Consider the following 15950-nt stretch of genomic DNA (forward strand, 5'->3'; position numbering starts at 1 on the left):
AATAATAGAATTTTAATAATATCAAAATATACTTGAAATTTTTAAATTTTAATTCTGAATTTAATTTTAAAATAGATAGAAAAACTTGAAAATGAAAATATAATAGATAAGTATAAAATAAAATACATATAATTAGTGTACAACTTTAATTATGAAATATTTTAAAATAATTATTAAAAATAATTTACTATTTAATTATATTATATAATATGAGAAAACTCTTAATTTCTTAATTTTAATAAATATATTAAAATATTTTTAACCTTATTCTATTAATTTTAACTGTTATATTTTATTATTTAACATTTATATTATAATAAAATTTATTAGTTAATTTTTTAATTTTATAAAAATATTTACTAATTAATATTTATATTAAAAATATTTTAAATTTTTTTGTAATATTCAAGAAAAATTAATTAATAAATTTTTTAAAATTAATAAATTAACTAATAATTTTTTTTTTTATAAAATAGAAATTAAATAGTAATTTTTTATTATTAAACTAGACTAAGGAAAAAAGCAAGCCAAAGTGCAAAGATGTAAATGATTGCATTTCTGAGCATAAGTGCAATGATTTTATTTTTTGTGAGAGAATGCGTAGGTGTTATGATAAAGAATATTGAAATCTTTGGAAAAAGAAAATAATGAAGGGTGTACTTTGTATATACAGGGATGAGCCAACAAGAATCCTACCCAACAAGCTACCCACTGGGTCTTCATTCCTTAAAGGGTTTTTATCTGATTTTAGTTCTTCCACTATTTGTCTGCTATTCCTTTGAAAATTGGCAGAGAGCCCAACAGCTTTCTTCTTCTTCTGCTGCTGCTGCTGCTGGTTTAGTCATTTGACTGCCTCTCTCTCTCTCTCTCTCTCTCTCTCTCTCTCTCATTCTCTCTGCTTAATTTGTACCATTTTACTTTTCAGCTTCTTTGACTCCCTCCTCACGACAACTCATTTTGCTAACTTTACAAGTTAAACAAACCCACTTTACGCTTTTTTCTAACAAATTAACCTGCACGATCAGGAACGGCAACTCCCTACTCGCCCATACATTTCGCATTGAAGCACACCGTTTAGTAAAACAAGGCACAGCTCAACACAAGGCTACAACTGTTACCATCGCTGCCATTTGGCCCTTATTCGGTAACGCTAATTATTATTATTTTAATAACAGACAGCTATTTGGTAGTAGATATAAGAAGTAATTTTTTATAATTCATGTTTTCTCGAAACTATTCGGATTTACCATTTCTACAATAAAATGATAAAAAAATAAATTATTGCATTATATAATTTTTTATATTGCATTGTCTTATGTTTTATAAATTTAACTTAAATTATTTTTAAAAAAAATTAAACAGAAAAATAAAGGATATTAATCAACCAGAGCAGGTTAAGCCGACAAAGAGATGAATTTTTCTTTCCGAAAATAAAATCGAATGAGCAAAAGTTGACAGCGAGTTAAGTCATCAACCTTGCAAATTTCCGATGCTAGTTGATACGTAACCGAAGTCCCTGGATTTAAAATGTGGTATTTAGTTAGTGATGATCATATTTTGAATAAGTTGAGTCAGAGAATCAGACATCTCTCTATCTATCCTTATCACTGTCTTGTCGGACCCAACGCTACCTTAATCAGACACGAAAATAATATTATTCCCATCAAAATTTTCATCAACGTCTACAGCTTGCCAAACTTTTCCCTTCAGCCATCTTACGTGTCACAAATGAATTGGTTCAGTAGATCTCGTATCCGAAGCTCCTTTACTGTCTATCCTACGGACGGGACCACCAAAGTATCCGTGTCACTATCAACAAAATGACCATCCATCCATCCATCCGTCATCATCATCATCACTACAAGGCAAGTTAAATATGGTAGGTCCAGTTGCGTTGGATGTTGACGTGTCGACTGGATATCGTGATGGAGTTGTCTTGGGAGGTGGGATTGGATGATCGGACGGTGGAGAGTGAATGGGTGGTCATTTTTTTTTTTGTTTGGTGATTAGTTGAAGTTGAAATTGTAGGGGAAATGGCATGTTCCCGATGTGAGTCGGGAGCATGTGTCGTGTTGTAGTATGAGTTAGCATTTTTTTGTTGATGGTTGTGAATTACGAGGACGTAATCGGACGGTTATTAAATAGTAATCGTGGAAATTTATATCATTTCTATCGTACATTACCGTAGAAGAAGAAAAGTTTTATAAATTTCATCCGTCGACTATATAATTTGCTTTTTTGACTTTTAAACAAAAAGGTTGCAGATATTCTGATTTTTTTAAAAAATTTTTTTTAACAGATGACTTTTATAAAACCTATTAATTCAAATAATTCAAATTTTTAACCAACTCATAATTATATATTAAAATTTTGATTTAAATAATTAAATTAAAAATTTTAAATTTAATTAAAATCTAAAAATAACGCTTATTATTTTATGTGATTTTTTATTATTTTTTAATTAATTATATTTTTTATCTATTTAATAAAATAATCTAAACATTTTAATAATTTTACATTTATATTTTAATTTTTTTATTTATTAAATAAAATAAAATAAATATTTTCAATGTTTATTGTAATATTTAAATATTAAAAAATAATAATATAATTATCAAAATATATAAAATATCAATTACCGCAAATTTGACCAAAACATTTATATGGATAAAAAAATTAAATTAATCAACAACTTTTTTCAACTCTAATAATTATTTTTTAAAAAAATAATTATTTATTTTTTTAATGATTTTTTTCTTCAAATTAATTTTTTTATTCATCGCCATCTGTAATTTGGTTTTATTTCTCTCTGTGAATGCTTTAGTTAAAATACGAACACTGATTTTTTTTAGTGTTAATAATTATTTTTATAACTATTTAATATTGAAAAATTGATAATAAATGTGAATTTTTTAAAAATTTAAATAATTTTATCCAATAAAAATTGAATATAAATATAGATTTATAAAAATGTTTGAATTATTTTAGTTAAAAAATTAAAAAATAATAAAAATATCATATAAGATTACAGAATAAAATTCTTAAATTTTAATTAAAATTAATTTAAATTTATGAATAAAATTGTAATAAATTTTAAGAGTTTGATTTAATTGTCTAAAATTAAAAATTAAAAATATAAATATAAATTGAACAAGATATTTGGATATTTGAGTTAAGTGGTGTTTGTATAAGTTTATAAAACATCTGTTATATACATTAACTTATTTTATTTTATAGAATTAAGAGTTAAATTATGCATTGACTACTTTTACTCAATAACAAAATAAAGTAATTTAAAATTTTAAATCAATTAAAATTTTTATATTTTTATTAAGTGCTAAATATATCTTAAAGTAATATAATATTATTTTTTTAATAATAAAATATTTTTATAATTTAAAAAAATAAAATTTTAATATTTTAAGTATCATAAAATTTAAAAATATATAAATATAATAAATAAAATTTAAAATTACAAGTTATATCATATAAAAAATATTTTTATTATTAAAAAATAATATTATATTAAATGAGAATTTATTTGACTACCGATCTATAATATAATAGTTCAATATAAAAATTTAATTGGTTTAAAATTTTAAATAAAAGTATAGAAGATTAATTAGATTTATATCAAAAAAATTTAATATTTAAATTTTGATTTAATTTTATTAATTTATTTTCTATAAAAAATTGCTTATATAAGATAAATGCTTTACTATACAAATAATTTGAAAATTCCTCCATATCTTAACTACTACATTAATTATAAAATAATATATAATATTCTCGATTTTCTTTTTTAGTGCCTTAAAAGTTATATTTCTCTTTTTTTTTTTAAATGTATTTTTATTGGTGTTCGGCGCTTCAATCAATCAGTCATCTTCCTCCTTGAGAAGGTGGTTGTGTGTGCCGCCGCTAGAGATAAAGGTTTATGAGACTCCTCTCGTAGAGTTAGATCCTTAGGCTTTTTGGACTGTGTCTTTAATTAGCAGCTTAGAGTGTTTGTTTGGATCATGCTTCATCTAGTTTAGACTTTTTAGTGTTGTGTGTTTCTTTTTTTAATCTAATTCAGTTTTATGGTATATTATTTTCTTTTGCCATATTTGTTATTGGCTAAGCTTATTATGAAATGAATCTATATCTTTAATTAAAAAAATATATGTTTACTATTTAATCGTAACGTTAAAAATTTTTTTAGAAAATAACTTACTATTTTAAAAAATAAAATTGTTTTTTAAAAATAATTTAATTTTTCTTTTAATAAAAAATTGACTAAGTGATCTAAGTATAAAAAAATGCAGAAAGTATGAGTTGGTTCTAGTCCTACCATTCTTGAATTACATCAAAAATCATTCTGAAACCAGCCGGTTGAAATTGGAAATGGCTCCATTTAAAATTTTGACTTCTTTAAAGAAATTATATTGATTGATTTATTTTTTTTTATTTTACATATAAATAAATGATGTACTATAAATTTAAATTTTATAAATTTATGTATTCTATTATGTAAAACATTAACATTGTTATAATTAAAAAAATAAACCACGATTGGAATCCAATCCAAAATACTTTGAAGGATAATTGTATTTAAATAAAAATCGTTTAAAATTAAAACTAATTAAAATTGAAAATACCTATAAATCAACGATTTTAGATGGTCAAGCCTACACTTAAATGATTATTTTTAGCACATTAGTGTGATATAATAAAAAGATTTGCTAATTTCAAAAAAATTATTATATTTACAAAAATTAAATTTATTTTTTTAATTGTATAAAATTATAAGTCTTTCCTTTATTAGTTTATGTTTTAAAATATAAACATTTGACTTTATTTTATAAAAAATCATTTAAAAAATAATTTAAATTATGTATAACTTTTTAATACTTCATTTTGAATTATATTTTTATAAAATAAATCATTTTCAATTTAGCTTGACTTAGTCTTATTTGTAACCTGATAAACTTAGGTTTGAGTCTTCCCTTATTCGCAACAATTGATAAGATATTATAATTAATTAATTAGTTATGCTCATTTCTAAACACTACAAAAAAAATTATAGTTACAAAGAGATAAATTTACAAATGGAATTCCATTTGCAATATAAATTATAAACAGACCACAAATGAATTAAAGTCTGTAAACTTTCGTATGTAAATTTTTTTAAATGAAAAACAAGTCGTCTATTTTAGAAATGGATTCATAAACAAAATGTTTGTTTGTGATACAAATGGATTCATAAAAAAAATGTTTGTTTGTGATACAAACGGATTTAGTATTTCATTTGCATACTCTATCTTATTTATAAATAGAATTTAATGATACAAATAGACAATTTGTTTATAAATTTGTTTGTGATACAAACGGCTTGTTTGTTTATAATTCTGTTTATAATACAAATAATTAATCTGTGTATAAATCTGTTTGTGATACAAACAGATTTGGTATTAGTATGTATTCTTTGTTTGCATACTCTTTCTTATTTACAAACAGAATTTAATGTACAAATGGACAATTTATTTATAAATTTATTTATGATATAAATGGCTCATCTGTTTGTAATACAAATAGTTAGTTTGTTTATGATGCAAACAAATTTGATATCGGTTTGTATTCTTCATTTGCATGTTCTCCTTTATTTACAAACAAAATTTTACTTACAAACAAAATTTTACGTACAAGCGGACAATTAATTTGTGAATCTAGTTGCGATTGAAATGATTAGTCTATTTATAAATCTGTTTGTGATACAAACGTCAATCTATTTATAATTCCGTTTGTAAAATAGGACTGATTATATTTCGTCAGGAGTTTTAACCAATAATATTTGATTAAGACGAAATTCAGAAAATGAAAGGCTAAAAAATGAAATTTCTTATTGAATTCTGAAAAATTGAAAAGTGTCTCCAACAGTCAATAAAAGGGCTATCTATAATTGTAAAAATTATAATATAGAAAATTATGAAAAAATTAATAAAATTAATTAAAATACAAAATTGACTCTCTAAATAATAAAATTTTCGTATCGAACTTTGTGATAAACCTATAGTCCATGTCATATTTTTGAAAGTCGTGTATCTCAAAATTTCATTTCTGAGAAGCTATAGTGGGCTTCCAATGGATGTTGATAGGAAAAGTTAAATCCGATCTAAATCTACAGTAAAATCCAAGGTTAATTGCTCTGTATCAGTTTGTAATACAAACAATTAATCCATTTGCAAAGTATGTTTATGAATCAAATAAATAATCTATTTGTAAATCTATTAATGATACAAACGATTAATTTTGTTTGTAATTACGTTTATAATTCAAATGATTTGTCTGTTTGTAAATATAAAAAAATATTCGTTGTCAAATCACATTATATTTGATCCATTTATAAATGCAATAGAATGTTTGTTTGTAAATTTGCTTGTAATTTTATAAATAGATTTTCGGTTTGCATTTTTATTTATAATTTTATGTCATTGATCCAAAATAATAATAAATATCACAAAACCAATATGTTAAATACACAATATAATATTCTCAACAACAAAATCCAATGCATTTAATTACCATAAATCAAAAATGACAATTTAATAGTTAAAATTGAACATAAATAATCTAACCACAAAATAAAATGTATAATTAAAAGTATATTTCTATAGTAAAAGTTAAAATAAGTAGTAACTCAAAATGTATAGAACAAGATTACCTGTAAATAATCAGCAAAGATCATCGATATTCTCGTTTGATCCATCTTCATCTGAGGCATGCTGAGAATGACTCGATGGATGAGCTATTACACTATACAGAGTCTATGAAATATTTGTTGCATGAGCACTTGACTAATCCTAATGTAATGCATCCCGTTGAGAAATAAAGTTTACAAATACAGAGTCTGTCTATAAGATATTATTTTCAGTCTCAATACGCTCAATATACTGCCTCAAGTTTTCATAATCATTCTGAATTTATTCTTTCTGTGGTGCTGGAGAGTAAGATCCAGACGTGGATAATTTTAAATAGAAATATGCAGATGCTTGTGAACCTAATCCATATATCCACCTTTTCTTATACCCATCAATTTCCTCATAACACAAATGAATCTCATCCACGTGAGTTGGCTCATTTGACCCCTTTGCTGATTGTGATGCATTGTCCTTTAACTGCAAGAAGTGCTCTGCTTGCATACTATATAGTAAGACCTCTATAGTAATATTTAAAATTATAAAAATAATAATAAAAAATAGACTATTCATTAATTATAATAAGTATATTAATAAATTAAACATATTGTATTAAATTGCTTACATGTATAGTTTTAGATCATGCATCTATGAATTCATCTGTACCCTTTTTTTTTTATGTCACCTCAAACAGCTAATGTGATATTGATTGTCGTCCAAGCCTCTTGTGCTGAATAAATGTAAATAAATTAAAATCAGTAAATATATTTATTTGATATAAAGTTACTAACATAATTAGTTTTTTACCATCCTTTCCATATGAGTAAACTATGAAATAAATCCATAACAATACCTAGATACTTCACTACCTGATCCACCAGAGTTTCTCTTTCGATTTTGTAGTGTCTTTTCACATTTATATTCATCATTGTTCCAAGCCTTTTGCTATTTTTAAAGAATAATGTCCGCCACTGAAATGTTCTTTGTCTTTTCCTTTCTAACTTCATACATAAACCATCTATAATGCTCAATAGCTTTCTTTTGCTATGCTATCTTAATCAATTTTTGTATTCTTTATTCCATCAGAAATATTTTTGCATAATGGGAAATCATTTTAGTAAAAGCTTGACAATTTTAAAAAAAAATCAATTTTAATTCAAAATAAATTATCACAAGAATTGAATAGAATTGAATAGAATTAGATTCTTACATCGGTAGCTTTGTCAAACATAAGAATTACAAAAAAGGATTCATTTTTTGTTGAATTCAATCAAAATTAGCCATTCCAAACTGAGGAAAAAGATTATTGATATAGAAATTTATAGATATTAATGAAATTATAATTAGGAGAAAATATGGGAAGATCAAATAATTATGCTATTAAAAGATCCTGCCCTTAAAAGTAAACAATACAAAATTCAATTGGATTGCACTATGGCGTTCACTGTGTGCAGGTTGGAACTACTTTCCCAATATCACAATATACCATACAAATTAAAATTTGCTTCGAATTCGAATGTGTGATTTTAGAAGTTACTCTATTAGCATTAAATGAAATTTTATTAATAATTAAATTCAGTCTATTATTTTTTTTGACAAGTTAAACATCAAATTCTAAAAAAGAGAAAATGGGCCTAAATTTTAAATTTTCGGCCGTGGGCCTTCCCATTTGCTGGTTTGTCCAGCACTACAATCGTTAATTCCTAATTAACATCCCACCCTGTGTCGCTCCGACTCTGGCTCGACAATAAGACCGAAAGATTAGGGTTTTAAGTACTCGATCTCCGGAAAAACAGAGAGAAAACAATGGCGTCTAGGGTTTCGCTTAAGAGCAAAGGCAAGAGCAGCGGCGGAAAGGGATCAAAGAGCATGGATGAGAAATCAACCGCGGAGAACTTGAAGGAGTGGAGCAATTGGGCCTTGAAGAAGGCTAAAGTCATCACACACTATGGATTCATTCCTCTAGTCATCATCATTGGCATGAACTCCGAGCCTAAGCCTCAGCTCTACCAGCTCCTAACTCCAGTCTGATTCAATAGCTTGCATACCACATCGTGGTGGTTTGCCTTCTTTTTTTGGGTCGATGCCTATTTGTCGAATCTAGGTCGATCGACTGAGGTCTTTTATTTGGTTTAGATGTGTGAAATTTATGCATTTTATTTAAGTTTATGGATGAATTAATTAGTATAATATCTGAAGATGTTCTTATCTATGCCTTTTGAATTTTTATTTTAATAAAATAGAGTATCTGTAATTGCATTACTGATCAGCTGATTAGGGTTTTGGTTTTAATTCCTTGGAACTTACATTAGCAGTTTAGGATTTATGCCACAACTCATAAGCATGTTCTTTAGCTCTCACTCTGGGAATGGATTTTTTTTCCCTTTTAAATTCAATTTTATGCGTCGCCGTGTGGTTTAGGAAATTAGTTTTATTGTTGAATCGGCATTAGCTGAATGAAGGCCGTTATTCTAAGATAATCTAGACCAGTGTATTTGTTCGATTAGTTCTCTGTGATGGTCGCGACCTAAGCATTCTGTTATCAATGGGAAAGGACACAAAAAAAAAAAACATGGGTTTGGCTATCTATCACCTCCCTTAGCTGTTTGGTTGGTTATTTCATTTTGGTTGGCCATGATTATATATATTGCAAATTTGATTTGTAGACAACTCGACTGACTATACCTCAATATTGGGGTTGGCTCTTGGCTGTATGGATTCCTACCCATCAGTTAGCTTGGTTTAGGCTAACTAATAAAAAATTCTAGAGCTGCTAAACTTGTTCAAATCATCGTGGATTTAGTTGTAAAGTTCTTTACATGTCTTTGTTCCACAGCTTCCTGCCATTATTTCTTTGCTTGATTCATAATCTTTAATCGCCTTCTATGGAGTTCTGCTAGTAGTACATCTCCAAAATCTTATTTAATTTTCGTTCACTGCTTGTCTTTTCTTTAATGTGTAGATTTTAGATAAATATAGTTTCAAACCCATGCCCTTATAAATTGATCAAATGATATTCTTGCTGGATTGATGTATGTGCTTCTTATAAGACACTATAAAAACTCATAATTTAAGGTGAAATTGAAGCGTGCAGATCCAAAAGTTACTGTTTTTCTGCTAACCTTTTCAACTAGGGGGTACTGCGGCAATGGCATTAGGCAGTATAGCACTGCAATTTTTCCTTTTCTTTTCGCATGAAGTGTATTATTTTTCTGTTATTCTTGGTAATTAAATGAACATTAATAATTATGCTCCATGAAGACTTTGCTATTGAAGCTTTGGTGCTTCTACACTGATCAGTTTTTGTCATGTTGCCATTTTGGGTTCTCATTTTGGAACATTTCAATGATGTATAAACAAAACAGTCGCTGCTCTGACAGTTTTTCTCGAGGAATCAGCTAGGCTGCTGAAGCAATTCTCTTCTTTGATTGTATGGCTAGCATATGCGTATTTTGTATTTGCATATTTGTCAAATCTCCTTCCCATTTTCCCACACTTGGCTCTCTGTGAGAGAACAGATTTTATGTTTAAAATGGGTTGACCGAAGTAAAATTCTCCATGGTGATCAGTTGGTTTATTACGTGATTTTCCAACTTATCTATTTATTTGCATCAATGTTGCGGGTGTCATTTTGCCTCACCTTGCCTGGCCCCATGGTCAACATCCACTATTGAAATCTATTATTCTCTATATGTAGTTTTCTTACTCGTATGTATATTTTCTTAAAAATTTATTTTTATATTGCTGAGTAGCGAAGCAAGAAGCCCCACATCTTGATTTGACCACGAAAGATTGGCCTTCCATTTCAGAATTTAACAAGCGAGGCTATAGTTCTTCAACTACCCTTCACAGCTAATCGCAAATCGAAACCTCAATCTTTTATGGGGAAAGAATGGAAAGCATCAAATCTAATGGCTGCCTCAAGTTCGGAAGGCGTGTATGCATTTGGTTTTGTTGGACAAGTTGCTCCATTGAATCAAATAAGTCGTTTCATGGACACTTGGTCAAAAACAAAATTGGATGGTTTTGTATTTTTGTCACCATCATAGATATATTTAACCCATTAGGTTGAGATTAATTTCTATTCGCACTGAATTGGTTCTTGCCCTTATTAAGTATATATTTGCTCCATTGAAGGATTGGAAAAAAGTTAAAATCTAAAGTTGAAATCTTAGTTTTGATGTCGAAAGAAAAAAGTTAAATTTACTTTTTTTTGGAGGCTTCAAAATTAAGTTCACGGCTCTATTCGTAGTCCGATATGGAGGCTGAGACAAGAATGATTAGAGACTTTCTGTAGTTGAAGAAAAGAGATGATTTGAAACTTTGCATAATATTTTGTCATCATCTGTATATTTTTTCTTTTTTACCATCAATTCCTATTTGCTTCCCTGCTATTGCAGCCTTTTCTGACGAAATAGAGTTTGAGAATTCAAAACATCTTTTATTGTATAGATTTGATGATTGCCCTAAATATTTTTTTTTTCTCATAGATGATTGCCCTAAATGGATTTGATGATTGAATAATGTAATAGTTGCAAAATCCAAAACACTTTTTTAACTGCAATTTTAATTGCATAGGAGCACAAAAGAATATACTACATCTTTTAGGCCTGTTAGGCCAAAGGAAATAAGATCAATCAAGTAAATACAAGCTCAAGAAATAAAGCTTTATCTTGCATGTCAAGAGAGACATCCTAGACGCCAAAAGGCACAACAATGCAGGGTCCAGTTTCCAAAACCAAATAATCCAAGATTGAGTTATTGAAAGAGAGGTAAAAAATTCCTTGCAACACAATCGAAAGAAGAGTCATAAGCATCTCTCACAGCCAAGCTTTTAGGCTCAATGCGATTTCTGTTGGACAACAAATTTGATGTTATGATAGTTTCTGTCTATCATAACCTTAAATCAGCTAGCAAGAGCCTATTTTCGCTTCGGTACCGGTCTATCAATCTACAACTTCTCCCAGAGCTAGGGGTTGAAGGTTCCCAGCATCACACATATCAACATAATAAAAATCTCAACCAAGAACTTTTTGTATAGTTCAACCCTGCTTATAATTTTATAACATCCTTTCCCTAGTTAATTGCTAAAGGTTTTTTAATTAAATAGAAAATATTCATGATTTTGACTAAAAATTGATTAATTTCCAAAATTTTGAAAAAACTGGATAGTAATTTTTTTTTCTCAATAAAAAAAGAAATTGTAGCGAAATATGTGTTCTAGTTTGAACTTTCCCTTGCAGGACTTGGTTCAATATTCCTACACTGTAACAAAACATAGAAATCCTATTATGTAAGAGAGAGAAATATTATCTTAATCTAATGATGAAAATGAAACTATCTAGAATTGTTAAGATATGTTCTGTTGCTCTTCTCCTTTGGTCCTCTTTGTCATTTTTCGTTATTTAATAATCTATTTAATTATGCCAATTTTAGCGACCGACGGCTACAATTTGGTCAATGGGCTACCGTAATATCATTTTCTCTTTAATTTTGTTTTTCAGTAATAAAAACATGCATACAAAGTTTAGGAAAAGTTTTCCCTTTAGTTGATTTAAGAAACAGAAGAAATAAAAAAATTTTTCAATTTTATAAAAATATATAAAATATTATTAAACATTTTTATTTAGTGATTTTAGAAAAATGACACTAGTAAATTTTTTTAAAATTAAAAAATTTGAGTAATTTTTCCTATTTTTATTGGCTTACAACTTCTACCCTATAAATTTTCTACGAGGGTAATTCAATGCAATTTTAAAATATACAGGAATTTAATAATAATAATAATAATAATAATAATAATAATAATAATAATAATAATAATAATAATAATAATAATAATAATAATTATATAACTCTAAAATTTCAGAGAATAATAATAGTAATTCGTAACTTAAAATGACAAAAACAATTCTAGCTATCCAGATAGCAACTAGGCCTTTCCAGCAAATTAGGTATTGATTAATGCAATGGCCAAAAAGTAAAAAAAAAAAAGAAATCAAATAAAATAAAAGAGTTGGTAAAGTACTGGTTTTGGCCAATCTCCCTTCAGAATTTTCTATAATTTTCTATTGTATGCTTCTGACGTTTAGTTTTTGGATGGACATATGCCATATTCTCTTACCTAACATACTCCATAAATGAATAGGGCAAAGTTATGTGATCAAATCCCTTATCAGAGAGAAACCAAAATAAGAAATTAGCATCTACCAAAAATGGATTCAGCACTGAAACAGCGACAAGAACACCAAAGTGGCCACCAAAACCTTCAACAGAGTCCTGCCATTTACAAGGCAAGCACTTCAAGCTTTCTTCTTCTCTCACTCCTCTAGCTTTTATTGGATCAAGTAGCAATGATTTCGGTAGCAGCAATAATCTTGGCAGCAGATTAGATTGGTTTTGATCACTGCAGCAGATTATATCCATGATCACAGTTGCAAATCTTGCACGATATCTGTTCTCAAGTAACAACTAATGCTAGTGTTTATTTATTTATTGTCTTGCAGGATATTTTGGAAACTGACCCTGAACTAGAGCGCAAGTGTATCTTACAGAGTGATGCTCTTTATGAGGCAAGCATTGCATTAAACTCATTGACAGTGCTAGCTTAGTCAGATTATGCTTTTATTTTATTGTTTTTGTGTTCTGCAGTATATACTTGAAACTAGTGTGTATCCTAGGGAGCCTCAACCGTTGAAAGAGCTTCGAGAATTGACAGCAAATCATCCATGGTGAGAAATTTCAAATACCCATATGTTTCTTTTTCCATGTTTGGCAAGTTTGAACTTCTTTTAAACAATTAAACAGGCACGTAGTGAGCACTCCAGCTGATGGAGGGCAATTTTTGAACTTGCTTATTAAGCTCATCAATGCCAAGAACACTATGGAGATTGGTGTTTACACTGGCTACTCTCTTCTTGCCACTGCTCTTGCTCTTCCTCATGATGGCAAGGTAAGGTTTTTCATCTTCATCCCAAGAATTCCAGGCTGAGTACAGGAGGCCGATACTTAACAATATTCAGTGCTAAAATGTTTTAGATAATGGCCATGGATATCAATCGTGAAAACTATGAATTGGGTCTGCCTGTGATTGAAAAAGCTGGTGTTGCTCACAAGATTGACTTCAGAGAAGGCCCTGCTCTTCCTGTTCTTGATCAATTGATCCAAGATGTAAGTTATAATTTTTGGGTAAATCACACTTTAATTTTTAAATTTTAATATAATTAATATATAAATTTTTATATTTTTAAAATTAAATATATAAATTTCTTTATATAAATATAATTAAATGTAAACAAAAATATTAAAGATTTAAAGTATTTTTTAAATGAAAAATAAAAAATTAAAATTTTTAAATTTTAATAGAGAAAAAAGGGCAGATGAGTAAAATTAAGAACTCTAATTTTTTAATATTTTTAATTTTAAAGAGAATAATAAAAATATTATTTTCATGCCTTAAATAATAAAAAATAAATGAAATTAGAATTTAAATAGATTGATTATAAAAGAAATTAAAATGTTTAATTTTAAAAAGTATAAAAATTAATTTATTAATTACACTTTGAGAGTTGGAGTATGATTTACATTAGAATTTTTAAATCATTTACGAAAATTAATCCAGATAATATTTACTATTTTTCTTATTGGAGATAATATTTACTAGATTCAATTGTGACTTGAAATTTACAAATTTCAGGGAAAATACCATGAGACGTTTGATTTTATCTTCGTGGATGCTGACAAAGACAATTACCTCAACTACCACGAGAGGAACATTGAACTTGTGAAGGTCGGAGGAATCATCGGCTACGACAACACCTTGTGGGGTGGTTCTGTGGTGGCACCTCCTGATGCGCCCCTGCCAAAATCTATCAGAGCCTACTTGGATTATGTGTTGGAGTTCAACAAGGCCGTGGCTGCCGATCCAAGGGTCGAAATTTGTCAATTCCCTGTCGGTGATGGGTTTACTTTATGCCGCCGCATTAGCTGATCATTTTAAGATAGGCTTTTTATCCACTACACAGCCACTTCATGAATTAACGGGTCTAGGGTTAGTAACCCGCCCGATAATTAAATATGTATTTCGAAGTTCTGTCAAATAATTATTTTCACAAAAATAAACTAAGGATGCCAAATTTCTAATTTTTCAAATATTATTATCCACTTAAACCGAAAAATATAATACTATAATACATGTCAGGTTTAATTTTTAAATATAAGATATAGTTAAGGCTTTCATACTTAATAAAATTCATAAATTAATTTTTATTTAAAATTTATATAATAATTAAATATTTAAATATTTAAATTTTAAATTCATTAAATAAATCGATAATTTGATAAATATTAATAAGCATCAATTTATTGTTAATTAATTTTTTATTAATAAAAGTACCTTCAAAAAGATTAATTAATTTTCTAAATTATAATCTCCGCATTGAATTTTGACCTTATATTATCAATGTTAGTCAATAATTATACACACAAATATATTTATAGATTTAATTTGATAATAAATATATTTAGACCGGTGATAAATATATTCATCAATATTAATTAATAACAATAGACATACGCGCACTTATAATTTTAATACGGTGATAAGTGTATTTAAATAAATTTAAAAGATTTTAAATTTTATTTTTAAATTTCAATCTAAAAAAACTAACATATACACGCATCATTATCCTCTGAGTTGATGGATATTATTTCCACCTAAGGGTGGACATGATCCAGCAAGAATCTCCATTGTCTCCGTAGGAGTTAAAAATTGTGAGATTGGTTGCCACAGAGTAATACCATTCTCATTTGTGTTTTAGGATAAGTTCTTTGTACTGCTAGTTTCAACTATCTAATTTATTTTTTTTATTTTTTATTATTTAATTTTAATTTAAAAAATAAAATTTATTAAAAAATTTATATATAAAAATCTTAATATATAAAAAATAATTTTTTTTTTCAAAAACTAACACTATTTTTTTTTAAAATGACTTATTTTTTTTAATTAAAAAAATATTGTCTGTTAATTAAAATTTTTAAATATTTTAAACGCTATAATATATAAAAAATATTTTTTAAAAAAATTTGTTTTGCGAAATAAATGAAACCTAAAAAAAAAGAAGCTTGCTTTTAATCATAAAAACGAAGCTTACATCTAAGCATTTACACAAAAAAGGATCTACTATGGGAGAATATAAATGGGGAGGAAAGAGATTGGGAGAGTCAAAGAAATATCTTGGTGTTAAAGAAAGGATTAGAGCTAGGGCCCTGTTTGGG

General features: G+C 27.4%; 2 protein-coding genes across 2 annotated transcripts; both read left to right on the forward strand.

The window, feature by feature from the left end:
• The first annotated feature begins 8391 nt into the window (after positions 1–8391).
• Positions 8392–8884, forward strand: LOC110627779 (mitochondrial import receptor subunit TOM7-1). Its single transcript, XM_021774141.2, has one exon. It carries the CDS (start codon positions 8481–8483, stop codon positions 8703–8705), a length of 225 nt encoding a protein of 74 aa, XP_021629833.1. The 5' UTR covers positions 8392–8480; the 3' UTR covers positions 8706–8884.
• Positions 8885–12738: 3854 nt separating this feature from the next.
• On the forward strand, positions 12739–14825 carry LOC110627908 (caffeoyl-CoA O-methyltransferase). Its single transcript, XM_021774295.2, has 6 exons — positions 12739–12967; positions 13181–13246; positions 13326–13405; positions 13482–13626; positions 13713–13844; positions 14371–14825. The coding sequence occupies exons 1-6, from the start codon at positions 12890–12892 to the stop codon at positions 14662–14664; spliced, it is 795 nt and encodes a 264-aa protein (XP_021629987.1). The 5' UTR covers positions 12739–12889; the 3' UTR covers positions 14665–14825.
• Positions 14826–15950: the final 1125 nt, after the last annotated feature.

Source organism: Manihot esculenta, chromosome 12 (genome assembly GCF_001659605.2).
Source record: "Manihot esculenta cultivar AM560-2 chromosome 12, M.esculenta_v8, whole genome shotgun sequence".
NCBI classification, from domain to species: Eukaryota; Viridiplantae; Streptophyta; class Magnoliopsida; order Malpighiales; family Euphorbiaceae; genus Manihot; species Manihot esculenta.

What these genes read in the sequence shown, in the direction of transcription:
- LOC110627779 (XM_021774141.2), top strand. Translation starts at nt 8,481, where the DNA reads ATGGCGTCTAGGGTTTCGCTTAAGAGCAAAGGCAAGAGCAGCGGCGGA.
- LOC110627908 (XM_021774295.2), top strand. Translation starts at nt 12,890, where the DNA reads ATGGATTCAGCACTGAAACAGCGACAAGAACACCAAAGTGGCCACCAA. An exon ending in AGAGTCCTGCCATTTACAAG is followed by an intron (nt 12,968 to 13,180) that starts GCAAGCACTTCA and finishes ATTGTCTTGCAG; the next exon opens with GATATTTTGGAAACTGACCC. An exon ending in TTGACAGCAAATCATCCATG is followed by an intron (nt 13,406 to 13,481) that starts GTGAGAAATTTC and finishes ACAATTAAACAG; the next exon opens with GCACGTAGTGAGCACTCCAG.